Genomic DNA, 19,746 nt, shown 5'->3' with positions numbered 1-19,746 from the left:
AATTTGCTTCATAATAATAGGCAAATTGCTCCTACCTCTTTTTCAAAATCAGGAAGTAATAGTTTTACAAAGTTATCAGGGAATACTCCTCTTCTACCATTAAGTTCTCCTTCCCACCAGCCAGCATCAATACAATCCTATGATACATAAGAGTGTATATTGAAAGACAATTACTCTATAAATCAGGATTATTTTTTCTTGTGCATTGATAATAAATAGACAAATACCTTGAATCAGTAGTTATTATGATATATTTACATCACATTCCTCTATAACCATTTTGACCAGACAGTCATAGCACTTATTTCAGAAAGTGGGATTTTCTCCACATGTAATGTGCTGTTCTTACCAATATGTGAAAGATCTTACTGCCATTCTCATTCTTCATTTTGTAAAAGATTGGATTATTACAAAATAAGTAAACCCATCATTACAGAATCTAGCTATAGAACTCTTAATCAATCAATCAATCAATCAGAATAGAGCTGGAAGGGACCTTGGATGTCTTCTAATTCAACCCCCTGCTCAAGCAGGAGACCCTATACAATTTCAGACAAATGATTGTCCAGTCTCTTTTTAAAAACCTCCAGTGATGAAGCACCCACAACTTCTGACGGCAAGCTGTTCCACTGGTTACCGTATTTTCCAGGGTATAAGACGACTGGGCGTATAAGACGACCCCCTACATTTCCTGTTAAATTATAGGGTTTGGGCTATACTCGCTGTATAAGACTACCCCTCTTCCAACGCACACCAAATAAAAATTAAAAAACATCAGATTTGATTTTAATATGGTAATTTTAATTCAAATGCTTATGACATGCAGGTACTTAGTAGGAAAACTGTCACTTATAAATATAAGGCTGTTTGTCATCAAACATGTAAACATAAAACAGTGCAAGTGGATTAAACTTTTCCTAATTCACTCTAAAGCTTTCCCTGCGGAGACCAAATGGGAGATCCACTCCAGGTTTTCCAGCCAGCCCGCCCAGTTCCTGAGTCAAATGTGTCCTTAGAGCTAAGAAAGCTGCTCTGGTTGCTGCATTCCCCACCTGCCTTTCAAGTTGGGATAGACTGCAGTTGCTCTTCAACTTTAGAAGGAAAGACGCCCAGACCCCAGCCTGTAAAAAATCAAAGACTGCAGCTTCTTCTCCAATTGGTCCCGCTTTCCCTGCGCAGACAAAATGGGAGATCCGCTCCAGGTTTTCCAGCCAGCCCTGTCCCTAAAGTTTCAGCACCCGGCGTATAAGACAACCCCTGACTTTTGAGAAGATTTTCATGGGTTAAAATGTTGTCTTATATGCCAGAAAATACGGTAGTTGTCCTCACTGTTAGAAAATTTCTCCTTAATTCCAGATTGCTTCTCTCTTTGATTAATTTCCATCTATTATTTCTTGTCCTGCCCTCTCATACTTTGGAAAATAAGTTGATCCCTTCCTCTTTGTGACAACCTTTCACATACTGGAATACTGCTATCTATCATGTTCTCCTAGTCCTTCTTTTCTCTCGACTAGCCAAATCCAAATGCTGCAATGGTTCTTAATACGCTTTAGTCTCTAGGACTTTAATCATATTAGTCACTCTTCTTTGCACTTTTTTCAAAGTCTCAACATCTTTTTTGTAATGTGGTGAGCAAAAATGAATGCAGTATTCCACGTGTGGTCTTTCTAAGGATTTATAAAGTGGTACTAATACTTCACATTATTTTGATTCTATGCCTCTGTTTATACAACCAAGGATTATATTAGTTTTGTTTGACTGCTGCCACACACTGCTGGCTCATATTTAAGTAATCGTCCACTGGGACTCCCAAGGTCCCTCCTCTACCTTTTGGATGACAAAGTTGTCAGCTAACTTGGTTAGGAATCTGGTCGATCTCCCATTTGCTGCAGTGTTTGTCTCTCAGTTGATATCAGGGTAGATAAAGTCCAGTTGCTTTTCAAAAAACACCTTTCAGATAGCATACTATAATATAAAAATATGATTATTTTAAAGTGGAGAGGAAAATATATGTCTGGATATCTGGGATTTAAAAAAAAATCTTCCCCATTTACTGCCACCTTGTAGTTTCTCTGCCTCCTCTCCAAAAGTGCTAAATGGGAGCTAATATAACTATGATTGATCACTATAAGGTGAAAATAAATACTTGAAACAATTTATTTGCTGCCATGTAATGGCTTGTTTGGAGCTCTGCATGCTAGATAAAGTAGTCCAGGGGTGTCAAACTCGCAACGTCACGTGACGTGTTGTGACATCTCGTGACTTTTTTGTCATTGCTGGCAATGGTGTGGGTGCGTTTCGCTATGATGCATCTGACCCACAGGGCAGCAGTTTGACACCCCTGAGGTAGTCAAACTGATCTGTAAAAGTGTATGCAGGGATAAGATAAACTTGGTTTCTAGAACTCCAAAACTACTTGATGGCACATCTTCATCTTCAAACATAGCCTGGAATCTTAATCTCAAGCAAATTGACTCTCTAACCAGGGCTTTTCAACCAGTGGTACGCATACCACCAGGTGGTACTTTAGTACCTGGCAGGTGGTACGCGACCCCCAGCCAAGTGTAGCGGGGGAGGGAACCAGGTAAAGAGGTGCTGCACAGACCTAGAGGAGATCAGCTGGAGCTGCAGAGCTTGGGAGAAGCCCCAGGATTGGCACACATGGCAACATAGTAATTGAAGCTTCCAGCGCACCCAGAAGAGAAAAGGAGATGGAGGGCAGAGAGAAGAGAAAGTGTAAAAGGGGCAGGTTTTGGTGGGAGAGGGAGAGAAAGAGTAAAAAGTGCAGAGGTTTTTCTTAGAAAAGCAGTGAGGAAACAGAGCAAGCAGCCTGTTTTCAGAGGAAGGGCAAGCGAGCGAGCAGCCTGTTTTTGAAGGAAGCGTGAGTGAGCGAGCTTTTTTCGGGAAAAGAGCAAGTGAGCGGTGTGTTTTCGGGGAAAGAGCGAGTCAGCAAGTTGGGAAAGAGCCCCAGGATTGGCATGCACTTCTGCAGAGCTATGAAGGCTCGGCAGAAACCCCAGGATTGGCGCATGCAGCTATAGTTGATTGGCACTTCTGCTGAGCTCCAAAGAAGCGCCGATCAGCTGGAGCCCAGCATTGATCCTGGCACTTCTGCTGAGCCCCAAAGAAGCACCAATCAGCTGGAGCCCAGCATTGATCCTGGCGTTTCCGCTGAGCCCCAAAGAAGTGCCGATCAGCTGGAGCCCAACACTGATCCTGGCGCTTCTGCTGAGCCACCCAGAAGCTCTGATCAGCTGGAGCCCAGTGCTGATCCTGGCGCTTCTGCTGAGCCCAGACAGCCCTGCAGAAGTGTGGATCAGCTGTCAGGGCTCAGCAGAAGCTCCAGGATCAGCGCAGGCAGGCAGGCAAGCAGGAAGGAGATGGGAATGAGAAGGAGGGAGGCAGGGTGGGAGGAAAAAAGAAAGGAAGGAACACCCTACCCCCCACGCTAACCACAATGCTAATGTGGCCCTCAGCAGGAAACCCTATACAATTTCAGACAAATGGTTGTCTAGTCTCTTCTTAAAACAGTGTTGGAGCGTTCACGGCTACTGGAGGCAGGTTGTTCCACTGATTAATTGTTCTAACTATCAGAAAATTTCTCCTTAGTTCTAGGTTGCTTCTCTCTTTGGTCAGTTTCCTTCCATTGCTTCTTGTCCTGCCCTCAGGTGCAGGTGCATACAAATGAGTCCTCCATTCAATTCTGGTATCCAAAACAAAGTTGTAGGTTTAGAATTCTTTAAGATCAAGGTTTATAATTTAATTCATGCTTAATTGATGGTTGTCACTGGTGGATAGTGGAGATTTAGTTTTGTTTTTGCTTTTTTTTTGCAGCCTGTTCTCACTGTGGCCAGCAACTTGCCCTAGGAAGTTAACTAGTATCCCAACAAATGTCATTCAGAAGCAGTCACATTGTCCTTACAGCTAATAGCTATTGATCTCTAAGACTTCCATGAGTCAGTCTAATTTTTTTTAAGCCAGCCAGGCTGGTAGCCAGCATCACATCTCATCGTAGCGCAATTTAATTACGCATTGCATAATGCACAATCATCTATTTATACTGTTTCTTCCAAGATGCCATTTCTTTGGGTAACATCTGGTCCTAGTTTTCTGAGAAAGATAAAATAACCTTTTTTGTCCACTTTAACCACACAATGCATAATTTTGTGTACCTCAATCACATCCCCCCCTCAATCGCCTCCTTTCTAAACTAAAAAGCTCCAAGGCAACTTTTCCTCATCATCATCTTAGCTGCCCTTCTCTGAATTTCCTCTAGGTCTTTAGCCACTGCTTATGCCCAAGACAACCTGCCCTTTTATTCCATGATTACTAAACTTATTGATAAGTCATTGACAAGGAACTTTATCAAAGGCTAGATGATGTCTAATGGCTTGTTCTTATCTAAATGTTTATCAACATCTTTAAAAAGCTCTAATAGATTCATTAATCTTCCCTTATTGAAGCCATGTTGGGTATCCTTGAGTAAGATTTGTGTCTCCAAATGTTTGGCAATTTTATCTTTATGGCAATTTCCACTATCTTCCCTGGGTAGATGTTAAGCTGACAAGCCTATAATTTCCTGGATCTCCCCATGAACCCTTCTTAACAATTACAGTTATATTGGTCACCTTCTACTCCTCAGCTATAGAAGTCAAATAACACAAATTGCATAATTTAATTATGGAGTCCATAATTTCAGCTTTATGCTTATTTGCTCAGCTTTCTTTTTGAATTGGATTTTTAAACTTTTCAGACTAGAAAAGTCCCAATTGTCTCTTGAGATAAAGAGAGGAAATAAATTAATATTGAAATATATAGCTTGAAAATACTTTTTAGTTTTACCTTACATTTAATATGTATTAAAAGAATTGGTTTGATAGGCTGTTTTAGATTCCTATAATAAATTATTAGCTAATTAATTCCACATTTTATTTTAAAAGCAACAAAATTCTTCCAACTAAGTAATATACTTAGCTGCAAACTAATGGTTCTTCCATATGGCAGAGTTCAATTACTTGTTTGTAATGCATAAAGAAATGAAGTTCAACCAGTCTCACTTTGGGCACTGTGATATTTTCTTATTATATCAGCTCTTTTGAAACAACCCACCCTAAACATTAGGTGTCATGCTCAAACTAAGTACTCAGTTTGATTAGTTCATCCAGTACAGTGTTTTTCTATAAAATGGTACGACTGTAAACAAAGAGTATAATTACCTTATTGACAAGAGTAACAATATCACCTTCTTTGATTGTCAACTCATCTTCATTCTGTGCTTCATAAGGAAATATAACTTTGCAATACTCCTTCACTAAAAGGAAAAGTGGTGCATTTCAATACATTTCACCAATTTCAGAAGTAAATGTGAAGAAATAAAACTTGCTAGGTCAAGAATTAGAACTATATTAAAATAGCTTTCAATAAACAGTAATAAAGATTTTAGCAGAAATAGCCATTAGCTACAACACTAGTTGGAAATGTTTTGTTAAACCTTGTTTTATGGCAATACTGCTCTCTTCCTGAATTTGATGCTATGAGGAAGAATCTTTATAAATAGAAAGTGGGAGAGTTTCTCCAATACTTTTATGAATATTCTGGTTTATATAAAGAAGAATATAAATACACCCACATTCTTAAGAAGTTAACCATGTTATCCCATTTAATATGAGAATAAAAGCATGCAACAGTCCAAATTTTAAAGAAAAAAAAGAAAAAAATGCACTTTAAATATGTGTTTTCAGTTCATATTCTTAAAAGTATTCACAACAAGCCTTAGCATTTTAAGGTAGACCAGATTTGGAAGCCAAAGTTATAAATACTAAACTATTATTACCATAGGGTTACATTAACAGAATCTTACAAATCTGTAAGTGCTCCTCTTTCCCTTTATGTACAAGAAAACTAGAATGGGTCAAATGTGAGTTTTTTCTCAAATTACATTTCTGCTTTGGCTTCAGATTTATCCTACCTAACCACTGTCTTGGCTATGGCTCTTCTTTGTGTTCCTCAAGGTTATTCCCACAGCCCATTACTACTAGTCATAGCTTTATCTATTTTTGAGATAAATGCCACTGCCTGCATTTGCAGGTTAGTATCATAGATACCCGACCCCACATCATGCTGTGCTGCTTATTATAGGGGTGGCAGTAGGATGAGTGAAGAATACTGGGAGGGTATACCAAGAGTATGTAATCTCAGTATAGTCACCCAAAACATGAAGGTCATGTTAGCTGCCAAGCTGAAACATACAGGCATTTATATTAGGCAACAGCAATCCAGTGGAACATACTTAGTAATGAGGGATCTTTGGTGCTCTCTGAGCTTGCTTGTTTTCTTGCAGACATTTCATTACCCTAACTAGGTAACATCTTTAGTGCTAGTAAGGAGTGCTGTTTGCTATCTGTTTATATTTTGGTCTCTTGCCTATCTTGTTTACTAATGGCTTTGTGGCAGTTTCTTGATTGGGTTATTGCTTACTTGATTGTTGGTCTGAAGGTGACCTTAGAGTTAATCTATGCCAGGGGTGTCAAACTGCCGGCTTGTGGGCTGAACGCGTCATCCGGATTGCTGGCAATGGCAAAACTGTCCCGATATGTTTCGTGACATCACGTGATGTCGCAAGTTTGACATGTCTGATCTATGCTGATCTGAGTGCTGATTACTAGTGGAGAAGTGCTGGAGTCTTTTTCTCTTTTGGACTGGTTGATCGTCTCTTTTGCATAATCTATAGATGTTGTTAATGTCTATATGTCTACTGATGCCTGATTTGTCAGAGTGCCAGGCTTCTAGAAATTCCCTGGCATTTTTGGATTTGGCCTGGTCTAGGATTGTAACAGCGTTCCGTGCGCCTTTGGCGTCTAGTCATGCCAGCCACATGACCACGGAGACGTCCTTGGACAAGCGCTGGCTCTTCGGCTTTGAAACGGAGATGAGCACCGGCCCCTAGAGTCGGAAACGACTAGCACGCATGTGTGGGGGAACGTTTACCTTTTACCTTAGGATTGTCACATTTTCCCAATTGAAATTATGGCTAAGCTGTCTATATGTTGTGAAATTAAAAGAATTTTCATCATGCCTTTGACTGCCAGTTGGTGTTCATGGATGCGTTCTGCCAGTCTTCTGCCTGTTTGTCCTACATAGTGGTTTTTGCAGTTCTTACACTGTATGTTGTAGATGACTCCTGTTTTTTCTTCTTGGGTTTCTGGATCTTTGGGGTTACTTAGTATGTTTTGAAGGGCTTTAGTTGGCTTATGTGCTACACTGATTCCATGTGGTTGTAACAGTCTATTTGCAGTTTCTGAGATATTTATTTATGGGACTTATATTCTTGATGTATGGCAGTGTAATTCTTTTTAGGGTTTATGTCGGTTGTGCTGTATCAGGTTGAGTGGTCATGGACTTTTCAATGAAGTTGCGCGGGTATCCATTTTGTTGGAATGTGTTGTATAGATGTCCATTTCCCTTTTTCTGCTGTTCTGGGTTGCTACAGTGAGTTTGGGCTCATTTAAATAAAATCCTTACACATACTTAGTAATAATGGCAAAAGCATCAAATCATATTGTATGGGAAAAGGTAATGGTAAATCACCACTGTATTTTGCCAAGAAAACCACATGGATAGAAAATATAAAATGATTGACAATACACTGTAAAGTCTTTGGGATGTTTAATTGTTGATATTGATGTTGACATATATATATATAAAAATCCAAAACTGCAAAGAGACAATTACCTGGGAGTCTAGAACATAAGAAGTATGAAGACGGGAAAGCTCATCTCAGTGAAAAATGAAATTATTGGCCATTGGTCAGAATTCTTAAGGTGAACTTAACATGGAAAATGAAATCAAAGGGATATTCCAAATCCTTTTGTCACTTTAAACAGTACCTTTGCATTCCTTACATGTACTACATGGCTGTGCACTAGATTATTGCATTAGAACAAAAAGGTATTTTGGATTTAGATTCCCAGGATCAAATGTAGAATATGTAGAAATTATTAGAGCCGGTTAGGTCATGTGGCTAAGGCACCAGGCTAGAAAGCAAGAGACTGTGAGTTCAAGTCCTACCTTAGCCATGAAAGCTAGCTGGGTGACCTTGGGCCAGCCACTTTCTCTCATCCCAACTCACCTCACAGGTTTGTTATTGTGGGGAAAATAGGAGAAGGCATGTGTGTTGGATATGTTTACTGTCTTGAGTTTATTATTTATAAAAAATAATAAAGGTGGGAAATAAGTAAATAAACAATAAAACAAAAAACCCAAATGGAAATGATAATCAGACCACTATACAAAAATAACAACATACTATTATACCGTAATACTATGTCCCTCTTTCAGTTAAAAATTATATTCAATACATTTAACTGGTAATTTAGGAATCAACTAACTATAAGGAAAAGAGCCAGTTTGGTGCTCTAGCCAGTTTGGCCCCAGGCTAGAAAACAGAAGACACCTGTCTTAGGCACAAAGTCAGTCAGTCACCCTATCACAGTCCTAGGAAAGAGGCAATCCCCCATATCCAAACTTTGCATTTCACAAAGATTAAACTATTTGTAAGAGATGCCTTGTGCTGCCATTCAGAATCAGAAGTGACAGAATCATCAACAGAAAAAATTAAGATTGAAATGCATGGTTCTGTTATCTTAGTAGTGAATACAGTATTATAGTGTTCTTAGCCATAGTATGTTTAGTATATTTTTACAAACTGAACCAGCTGTTTGCTTAGTTTGTTATCAGCCTTTGAGGATGTAGTTCTCAATGTCTCCGTAAAGAAGTTGTGATTTTTGCCTGGTACAGGCAGTAGTCACATGATCCCATGACATTACACATTTGAGCTAAGGAGGTTTTTTCATTATTTCCCACTTGTTTCATTTTTAAATGTTAAAATCTCCCACAATTTTTCCTTCTCACCAAAAAATTTATTGCACTAAATGTTTTTCCTATACAAAATTAAGCAGTTCCCTCTGATGTTATCCTGTTCATAGAGTGACACCATTATTTGGGCAGTTTGCACTTCTACAATGTGTCCCCAAATTTCTCCAACCAGAATGTAATGAAAAAAAACAGGAAGACTTACTCTTTGTTCTGCTATCCAGTTCTATTTTTGTTGTCTCCTGGACTGCTGTAGCTGTGGGCATTCTTTTTCCAACTGTCTGTACACATAAAAATAATTAAATAATGCCATTTATAAAATACCATCACTCACTAATTGCTCATTTAAATCATAACAGTCAATGAAAATATGAAGTAACTGATTTAATTTATTAGCTGCCACAATGCCCTTAGTTATTTTAACTGAAACATATTTTAAAATGACAAATATATTTAACTAGTTCTTAATTGTTTCTTTGTGACTTTATTACATATTTGTGCAAAAAAATGATTAATCAATCAAATTTATATAGCCACCCATGTCACCGAGGCTTCTTAGAAAATTATGGTATTTGCAATCAAATTAAGGTTTTACTGATACTTGTTCCAAAGTAACTATTAACTATATTTTATCTTGATTATTTATTAACCATATTTAAGCTTTCAGTATTCTCAGTAAAAATAAAATTGTTTAAACAGAAGTTACTATAATGTAATATAATTTATGTTAAGAAAATGTTTGGTTTAAAGACCAAGGTTAACAGTGATTGACCATACTAAACAGAAACAATATTAAGAAAATGTTAAAATCATCAGCAGAGTATATGTTAAATATTAAAGGAAAGCTAGACATATTTTTATTCTGTCACCTACAATAATTTTAGGGGGGGGGATTATAGCTTGTAAACACCCACTTCCCTTTGCTACTTGGATAAAAATATCCAAATGTTATGGGAGTTATTTCAAAACAGACCTTCAAATTATATGTTCTGAAGAATAACACTGAGTATTGTTTTACATAAAAATTTGAAAAACTATGGAAGATCATTATGGAAAAGTATGAATTCTGTAATCTAGTCTAAAGTTAAATGTCTATCAGCTATTCCAGAGAAAAATGATACAGTAACTGCCTTCATAAAATATGCATATTTTCACTTCAAGACAGAATAAAATATATTAAAAGCATTCTTTTATAAAACATGTAACACTGAATTTGTAATGGGCAAGTAAAATATGTGCTCTTTTTTCTACATATTTTGTTCATTTAACCAAGGTTACAAGAGACTCTTATACATTTTACGTATGAAGTAAGATTGTCTTCTTGGGACCATGTTCTTTTTGGCTTCTCTGATACTGTTGTTAAATGTGTAATAGCTCTTATTTTATTATTTTATTTACACTGGGTAGTTTTACAGTATTATTTCTTCAGAATACAGGTCAGTACATACAAAAAAAATGAGAGCAGTGGGTGTTTGTGATCAGAATTAGGGTTCAATTGGACATTGTTCACAGAACTGGAAAAACAGTTTGGGAATTCTTAATGTAGAATTTAAATAGTTTTGCATGGTTCCAAGTGGTATTTTCTTCATACCCTATTCTTCAATTATAAGAAGAACATATTATTTCCAAATGGCAGCTTTTTAAAATTTAACAATTTTTGTTTTATTCAAAGAAAAGTGAAAATAAAAACTCCAAGAAATTTAAAACAATAAAAACAAAAGACACAAAGCATTCAAAACATTAAAAAGTGCATTAAAAAGAAAAAAAGAACTTAACACATATCCACATATTATCCCCCTTGGTTGAGTACTGATTAATACATTGTTACAATATTAATTCCCACTTCTTGAAAAACAGCCCCCCAATTTTTAAAAAACTAGTACACCTATTTACAAAAACTATTGACCTGTCATCTATATGCTATATTAATAACAAAACAGTTAACAGGAAGAACAATAATAATGAAAAGGACAAGGTTAGAGTTTCCAAACCCTCTGTTAACCAACTGTTACTGTAATCAATTTGTAGAAAATTTACCATGGCATCTTATCTATTCCAAATTGTCCCAAAAGTTAAGAATAATTCATCCTGGATCAAATATCCTTGTTTGTTTCTTAATATCATTTCCTATCAATTTTTGTCTAGTTCAATCTCCACATTTGGTCTATCTTCCCAGCAAAGTCCAGATAAAAGTGGTTTGCAATTAAAAGTAATAAATAAATAAATAATTAAAAGTTGCCAATTTCCCCCAGTCCTCCTAAGAAAAGCCAATATGTCACTTTTCCATGTCAGGCTTCTGCTATTATGAACAAATGCAGATTTAAATCAGAGAGATGTATGGAATCAACTCAGTGAGTTCTCTATCTGTACAGTCAATATCTCTTTGATCTGCAGCTTTCAAATTAGATTCCTCCAAAGCTACATGCTTCTGCATATTTTCCACAAAATTATCATCTCATCAAACTTTTTTTAAAAAGTTTTCAACTACAAGTTGCATGTTGCCAAAAGATCTTTTCTCAGATTTTGGGCACTGATTGACTGTAATGTAGTACATTGTTGCTCTATGAAGCTTAACCAGAGAACAAAGAAGATGAAGCAGAATGAAACAGGAAAGGTGTTTTCTGGATATTTCAATCCAAGATTAAAAGGAAAAAAAACCCTCCAAGTATTTTGCAAATTAAAAAGATACAAAAACCCTGTTGTAAGAGCCAATATTAACATAAATCAAATGGAAGTACTTCACCATTGACAAGCATGCCATGTTTCCATAGGGAAAGTGAAAGTTGTTTAGAACAACAGCATAAATCAAAGGGGGAAAAAGAAAACAGTTAAAAGTCCAGCAAAGAGTTGAAATAAATCAGCATTCAGCCGCTTTTAAAGATAAAAAACAAAGCAAAAATTTTAATGTGAAATCAAGATCCAGGCATGCTTTTTTAAAAAAATGTGACAGGAAGATGGATGCCCATGACTATCTGACCACTCCCAAAGGGAATTGTAATCTTCAAGATTCCTCTTCCCACATGGGTTCACCGCCATCCAAAAGTAGTCATCCCAAAGTGCTCCCACTCAAATCCATGGAGCAGCACTCCCAGGCAGCCAGCTTAGGTAGCAAAATAGGCAGATTTTTGGCAAGAAAAAAGTCTCCTTACCATTCAGCAGCCATCTTGGGGAAAGAACTAACTCCAAATGGCAGCTTTAGGTAACTGAACCAGGAAGAACTTAAGATATTTATTCATACTTTTTTACATTAAGCATCTCCACATTTTGAGTTAGGTTTGATTTTTCTCAATAAGAATTAGATAATTCCTTTAAAAATATGCCCTTTTTAATTCTAATGATAATTATTGCTTTACTTTTGACTTTCACAAAGTTGTCCTAAATAAATACTGTACGTATATATTCAGACATAAAAATCACTGAATTGCATATCATTCAATAGCGCTTGTTCCCAAGTAAACTATGTATAAAATTGCAGCTGTGAGGAGTAAATAAGAGCTGTTTTTGAAATTTATAGTACTGAATGAAATGATGTGCTGAGGGTTAATAAATATTTCAAAAAATAGATCAAATGAAAAAGTAACAAAGTACCAAACTCGCAGGAAACTTTATTATTTTTTTTAATAATTATAGGATCACAAGTGTTTAATAGGTTGAGTTTGACTCAAAATAAAGTTTACCTTTATTAAATGTATAAAAATAATTCTCATCCAGACAATAATGCTAATGGTTACAGTTGTAATGGCAGAGTAGAGTAGATTATAGCAGAGCAGAGCAGAAATTCTTTATTGGAGAAGTGTGATTGGACACACAAGGTATTTGTCTCCAGTGTATAGGCTGTCCGTGAACATACAAGCAACATGATAAATCATGATCATAATCATAAAATATAATCATCATAAATCATAAGATACAAACTCAGTAATCATCATAGGATACTAAATAAGCAAACAACATAAATCATAATAGGATACTAAATAAGGCAATCAACATAAATCATGAGATAGAAACAACAAAGTTATAGTCATAAGAAGCTAAGGAAATAGGTAATAAGAAAGATGAAAAGATGAGAAAGATAATAGGTAACACAGGCCTACTAAGCGGTTTGGCATCCTGGAGCACAGACAGTGTTGTGGGAATTAGTTGTTTAGCAGAGTGATAGCATGGGAGGAAAACTGTCTTTGTGTCTGGTTGTTTTGGCATGCAAAGCCTATAGTGTCATCTTGAGGGAAGAAGTTGAAACAATGTCCAGGATGTGAGGGGTCTGTAGATATTTTCACAACTCTCTTTCTGGATTGTGCAGTATACAGGTCCACAGTGGAAGTCAGGCTGGTTTCAATTATTTTTTCTGCAGTCCCAACTATCCGTTGAAGTCTGTGTCTGTCTTGTTTGGTTGCTGGGCCAAACCAGACAGTTATAGAAGTGCAAATGACAGACTCAATAATTCCTTTGTAGAACTGTATCAGCAGCTCCTTGGGCAGTCTGAGCTTTCTGAGTTGATGCAGGAAGAACATTCTTTGTTGTGCTTTTTTGATGATGTTTTTGATGTCCAAGTCCTGAGATATTATAGAACCTAGAAATGTGAAGGTCTCTACTGTTGATAATGTGTTGTCTAGTATTGTAAGAGGTGGTAGAATAGGAGGGCTTCTCCTAAAACCTACTATCGTCTCTACAGTTTTGAGTGTATTCAGTTCAAGATTATTCTAGCTGCACCACAGGGCCAGTTATTCAAATTCTCGTCTGTATGCAGATTTGTCTTCATCTCAAATGAGACCAATCACCATTGTATCATTTGCAAACTTCAATACTTTAACAGAGGGATCCTTTGGAGATGCAGTCGTTGGTATATAGAGTAATGGAGAAAGCACACTACCCGGGGGGTGGCTATGCTAATTGTACAGGTATCTGATATGATTTTGCCTCGCTTCACCTGCAGTTGTAGGTTATAAAGTTATAAAGGTACAAGTGACAGACTCAATAATTCCTTTGTAGAATTGTATCAGCAGTTCCTTGGGCAGTCTGAGCTTTCTGAGTCAATACAGGAAGAACATTCTTTGTTGTGCTATTTTGATGACATTTTTATATTAGGTGTTAATTCAAAGTCCTGAGATATTATAAAAACTAGAAAGTTGATACTGTGTTGTCTAGTATTGCAAGAGGTAGTAGAAGCACAGCATGTACAGTTATTATACAGATTAATTCCCAACAATCTACTTATTAATGTCTCAGTTGAATCCTACTATCAGTTGCTGTAATCACTACTGCTTATTAAACATTTAAATTTGGCTTCTCTCCCCTATGCCTGAAAAGTTTTTGATCAGTGTGTGCTACCTGTTCTAACATATCCCAGCGAAATGTGGACACTAACCTCACAAAGAATACAAAACCTATGAGTGGTGCAAAGAGCCATGGAAAGAAACATGCTTGGCATCACAAGATAAAATAGAAAGACCTGCACATGGTTTAGAGAACAAACGAAAGTATATAATGCCATCAAAAGAGTAAAAAAACTGAAATGGAAATAGGCTGATCACTGATGACAGATGGACTAAGGTAGTCATTGAATGGATTCCACTTGATAAAAAGCTTCCACAAAAGAGACCTAAAACAAGATGGAGTGACAACAGCAGCAACTATTGCAGGCCCACCTGCCAAAGGAAAGCTCAAGACCGTACTGGTTGGAAACATGCAGGAGAGGCCTTCACCCTGCAGTGGACAGACAATGACTAGAATAATGAAGATGATGAAATATGGCTTCAGAAATTTTAAAAATCAAAGACAAGTCTTTGCTAACACATTTCACAATCAATGTTGTAAATATATTGGTGTATATGTAATCTTACAATCTTCAGTAATTAATCATGACAGTTTTAAGCACAGATTTCAAAATATTAAGTGGGTGGAAAGATGAATAAATATATATGGTCCTTCAGTGGGAGAAATTAACCAGTTTTTCTGGCTACCTTTACTAAGAAAGGCAAGATTGAAGAAAGGACTTTGTTTTCCCAGCTTACATTTATGAGTCTGTACAAATACAAGTTTAATTTAAATAACAAAAATGTTTTGGCTAAAAATACAATTATCACACAGCTTAATCATCTCATATTAGGAAAAATAATGATCCTGTTTATTTTTGTGAATAAAAACAGTTGTTACCTTTTGTAATTTTGCCTAAAAAAACTATGTTAAAATTACTGCAGCTAAATTAATAATGGAAGGGTGGCATGTAATAGTTTAGCCTGGAGAGATTGTGCCAGAATCTGTCCGGGCTAAGCAGTCATTTAGCAAATGTGTAAATTTAAGAACTAATTACATATGGTGTAAATTTCCCTTACAATCTACTGACCATACGAGGCATAGAGAGTAAGGATTTCTCACGTTGTCTCTTTGTTCATCTTTCTGCTTGTTCTTTGCCTATGAGACCATTAACCTCTTCCTTCTGGCTTTTTCCTTAGGTGTACCACACATACAAAGTACTTGCTCTTTAATACTACTCTTGATATAATATGGCTAGTCAGGGGCTAGTTTCTCCACTACATGTTTCATTAAATAAATCTCTATTCAAATGATGAACCTATTTCATACATTCTTGCTCAAATTAGATTCATACTGTAACTTCCATATTTTCACAAAGACTTCACCTGCCAACTCATACAACCTCTAAGCAAAGCAAGTGTCAACGTTGCAAACATGGGATGTTTTTGCTTTGACAATATAAGAGGCAGCCTTTTCCTTTAAATTGTTTTGCTCTTAGAATTAGATGAAGCTGGGGGGAGGGGGGAGAATGTTTCCCCCACTTCTTTTTAATAAGATAAGAAATGGCGTGTTACAGAACGGAAGGGAAGCTTTGTCCTTCAAACTGATTGGAGAACGTAATTTATGACTGCTAATTGGAGGAGGGAATTGTGCCAGATATTAGGTGCTGAAGGGAGGGGAATTCAGATCTTGGCATTCCACCATGCTGTGCCGATGCTTTGTTTTAACAATTAAAGACTTTTTAGGATAAGCAATGCTTGAAAGTTGTTTGAAGTGTTTCATTAGTTGGAACCATGACAGCAAGAATCAATGCACTGCATTCTTCACTGCTGTGTAATAACAAAACAAAATCAAGAGAGATGAGCTAAATAAAATAAATGCAAAAGCTATTTGATTTCCTTGCATATGGTAGTTTGCAACAACTGTATGTTATCTAAATTCATTTTAAATATATATCATGCTACATTCTCCAACCCCAAATATAACAATTCTATTTAAATCTACATGTTTGAAAATGAGATTTCGCAGACAGTGCTTTGTCATTTGACCATACAACCTTTGTGATTCCTCACCAGCCAGTGGATCCGGCAGCTGAGTCTGAGGAATCAGATGAGGAGGAGAGGCCTGGAGTGACATTAGAGTCAGAGGAAGGCTCTGAGGAGCTCCAAGACTTACAGTCGGACAAGGAGCCTGGCCCCTCTACGCATGCTCAGGCTGAGACACAGCTGTGCTGGGAGCCTGAGTTGGACAGTGATGAAGAACAGTTGGGACAAATCACGGATGCACGAATGTGCAGGAAAGAGAAGTGAGTAGGACAGAGGAATGCAATGGGGCAGCTCCAAAGGCAAAGCAGAAGGCATTAGGAAACCACGACTTGGCTGAATTATTAAAGGGAAGGTGTGAGGTGCTGGTTGCCGAAGGCAACTGTTCATTTTGAGGATTGAGTTTCTGTGGACTGTGTTTCTTTGCCTTGTACACTGACTCAGTTCTGTGAGAATAAAAGGGGTTGTTTTTTTCTTGCGGTTCCTGCCGATTCCTGTTTCTTGGAAGAAGGGTTTCTCCTTGTGAGCATAACAAGGACTCACGTAGGCTGGGACAGAACACAACCCTAGTTGTACTTCTATCTCAACAATAGATGTGGAATATATTTATCAAACTAGATGTTACAGTAGTTTTCTCATCTTCTAGTCAAATCTTTCTTTTTACCGTACTTTCAAATAAACATGAAATATTGTTTAAACATAAACTTTTGTTTTATGAAATTAAAGATATAAATGGGAAACATATCTCCCTCCCCCTTATATACACATATTCTAGCTTTGATTATTTCACTCCTAGTCCAACAATTTCTACACTATGGCAGTGTTTAGAGAATAGTACCAGGATAAAAATATAGAAATAAAGCAACAGGAGACATCAAAGATCACTTCCTCTCCTCTTTTCCCCTCATATGATATTAAAAAATAGACCTTATTCCCTATGCCATTTTTAAATGAACCCAGTGTGGGAAGTCAGCCCCCCCCCACTGAGAAAAAATATTAAAAGGGCAGAATATTATATTTCCCCAAAGGATCTTAAAGAGGCAGAAAAGCATGCCCAGTTTTTCTTAATAGCCCCAGGTTTCCCTCCCCCAAGCAGAAACCAGATCTGTAGAAATGCAGATGTGATAATCCATTCAGGAAGTTTGGAGGCCCCCAGCTAGAAGCTTAGGAAGACAAAGACATCCAAAATCTACATACCCCATACAATCTCTAAGATAGGACATAATAGGATTAACCCACAGGTGCCAAAAAGGCACACTTAGATTCAGGTCAAAGTACATGACACAGGAAATACAAAGCCTCAAACAGGAACAGGAAACAACTCCAAACAAAACCCCAAGAGGGTATAAAACCCACTCCCTACTACATGTGCTCACTCTTTTCTTCCAGAGCCATCTTTCTGTCTGGCTCTCCTCTTTAATAAACTGCAAACTTCTTGGACTGAACCATGATGAAGACTTTTCCTTCAGCACCAGATTACAATGTATTCATTGTATTACCTCATAATCCAAACAGATGATCAAATTTAAGGATTTCACCATATTAAAAAAAAACTTTGCCAGAAGATAATCAGCATAAAAGGCTCATAGTAGAATTACCTGGGCTGACATGCTAGTTTTCTATTTGCACTGTATCAATGCCCTTTTCTATTATCTGTGCATTATCAGACAAAGTATAACTGTAAAGAGAAGTGAATGTTTTACTTTCCTTTATTATTAGCATATAATCTTTATGGAGGTGCCATGGCTTAGCAGTTAAAGATGCTGACCTTGTCAGCTGACAGGCTAAGTTTGAGCCCTGAGTCACACATCCGGGTGAGCTTCCACTACTTACCCCAGTTCCTGCTCATCTAGCAGTTTGAAAGCATGTAAATGTGAGTAGATAAATAGGTACCACTTCGATGGAAAGGTAACAGCATTCTGTGTGCCTTGGCATATAGTTATTCTGGCCACGTGACCAGGAAAATAACTTCGGACAATGCTGGCTCCCTCAGCTAATAAATGAAGAATGAGCACTGCCCCCTGGAGTCAGACACGCCTGGACAGGAAAACCTTTACTTTTATTTTTATAATCTTTGTAGGACCACATTCTACATTTCTTTACAAAATTATGATTAATAAAAAACTGAACTATTTTACTCATAAAAAACTACTATCTGAGCACTAGAAAAATGTGATTTATCCAAAGTGCTGTTTAAAGCAAAACATCTAAATATATTCTAATTTCTACCTTTAGCCAAGGTTTTATTCTAATAGTAGGGTCTGTGGCTAAGACTTCTCACTTTTTAAAAAATTATAACAAACTATATTGGGGAAAATTGCTTGAGTCTCCAATTTTAGATATAATTGTCTAAAGTGCAGAACAAAAATACACAACAATTACAAGATTTTGTATTAGCTGTATGAAAGACAACACAAATAATGCTATCAATCTATTTTTTTGGTTCAAGACAACCCATCAATGTTCATAAATTGTATGGAGTTGTCTGTTTATTGGTCTTCAACCAAACTATTACTGATTCCAGGCACCAATGCAAGGATAGTAGCATCTCACTGGAAGAAGAGGAAATAAACATCAACAATTGATATTGATAATGCCATATGAATTCTAAATCCTTTAACAAACGACTTTATAAGTTCCATGCAGTTGTTAAAAATAATAAACATTTTTTATTCTATGGAAGCCACAGACTCAAAAGAAATCTTATCTATTCAAAATAACAGGATTAAATTTACATGGGTTAAATTACTGGATGATAAAATTTCCAAAATTCAGTATAGACAATACTTTAGTCTACAATCTTCAGTTATACACAATGTATATGTACATGAAAGATGAGCTAAAATAGCCAAACACCAATAGGATAAAATAGGGCAATGTTTTAAAAAATATTTTGGGGTGATTTTCCATTCCAAATGGATTTGGGATACACACACCCATTATTTCTCCCAGCTAACCTAAAGATGATCAACCAACATCAAGCATTTTTTTCTTTTTTACTAAAAATGCAGCATCAATAGTGCAGCACTAAATTCATTAAATTTGTTAAGTCCAAATATTAAATAATGAACAATGTACTGAGAAGTAGCATATTACAGCTAATAAAAATTAAAATAGGAGAGTAAATGCACTGCTCAGTTGGAGAGAGAGATGCCTAAAATTGAGATACAACTGTAGACGTGAAGGCTAACTCCTGACTGAAGATCCAGTTTTTCTGGAGAAGTGAATTGGATCTAGTTTTTGTTGATGTTTATTGTTTAAATTGGAAAGTTACAGTAAAACAAATACTAGAATTGTATAGGTTATTACCAGCATGTTTTAAAGTCATTGTGGTATGAACAAACATTCTCTTGATGGTCAAATGTTATGGAGCATCAGAATGAAGTCAACAAGTTATCATAGAGCCAAATAATCCTTTCCCAAACTAAGGAAATTGTTTTTCAAAGCCAGAAACAACATATTTCCCTCTATGTTTCTATAAGATATTTAACGTTTCTCTAGCTGAACACATCTAGTCATGTGGAACCATGGAAATGAAACTATTTACCATGTACCACACCATATTGTACTATCAATTCCT

At 36.6% G+C, this 19,746-nt stretch overlaps 1 protein-coding gene across 3 annotated transcripts in view; it reads right to left on the bottom strand.

Annotated features, from left to right (window-relative positions):
* SH3KBP1 (SH3 domain containing kinase binding protein 1) overlaps window positions 1-19,746 on the bottom strand; it is a 147,477-nt gene that overhangs the window by 42,794 nt on the left and 84,937 nt on the right. For all 3 annotated transcript variants that reach the window (XM_083362944.1, XM_083362945.1, XM_083362946.1), the window contains 3 exons: window positions 9,077-9,152; window positions 5,217-5,311; window positions 36-137 (listed from right to left, as the gene is read on the bottom strand). In XM_083362944.1, coding sequence (XP_083219070.1) covers window positions 36-137; window positions 5,217-5,311; window positions 9,077-9,152 — 273 coding nt within the window. The remainder of the gene's footprint in view (window positions 1-35; window positions 138-5,216; window positions 5,312-9,076; window positions 9,153-19,746) is intronic.

The sequence above is a fragment of the Vipera ursinii genome (genome assembly GCF_947247035.1).
Source record: "Vipera ursinii genome assembly, chromosome: 4".
NCBI classification, from domain to species: Eukaryota; Metazoa; Chordata; class Lepidosauria; order Squamata; family Viperidae; genus Vipera; species Vipera ursinii.
The sequence above is the reverse complement of the archived record's forward strand: the minus strand, read 5'-3'. Positions and strand labels throughout refer to the sequence as shown.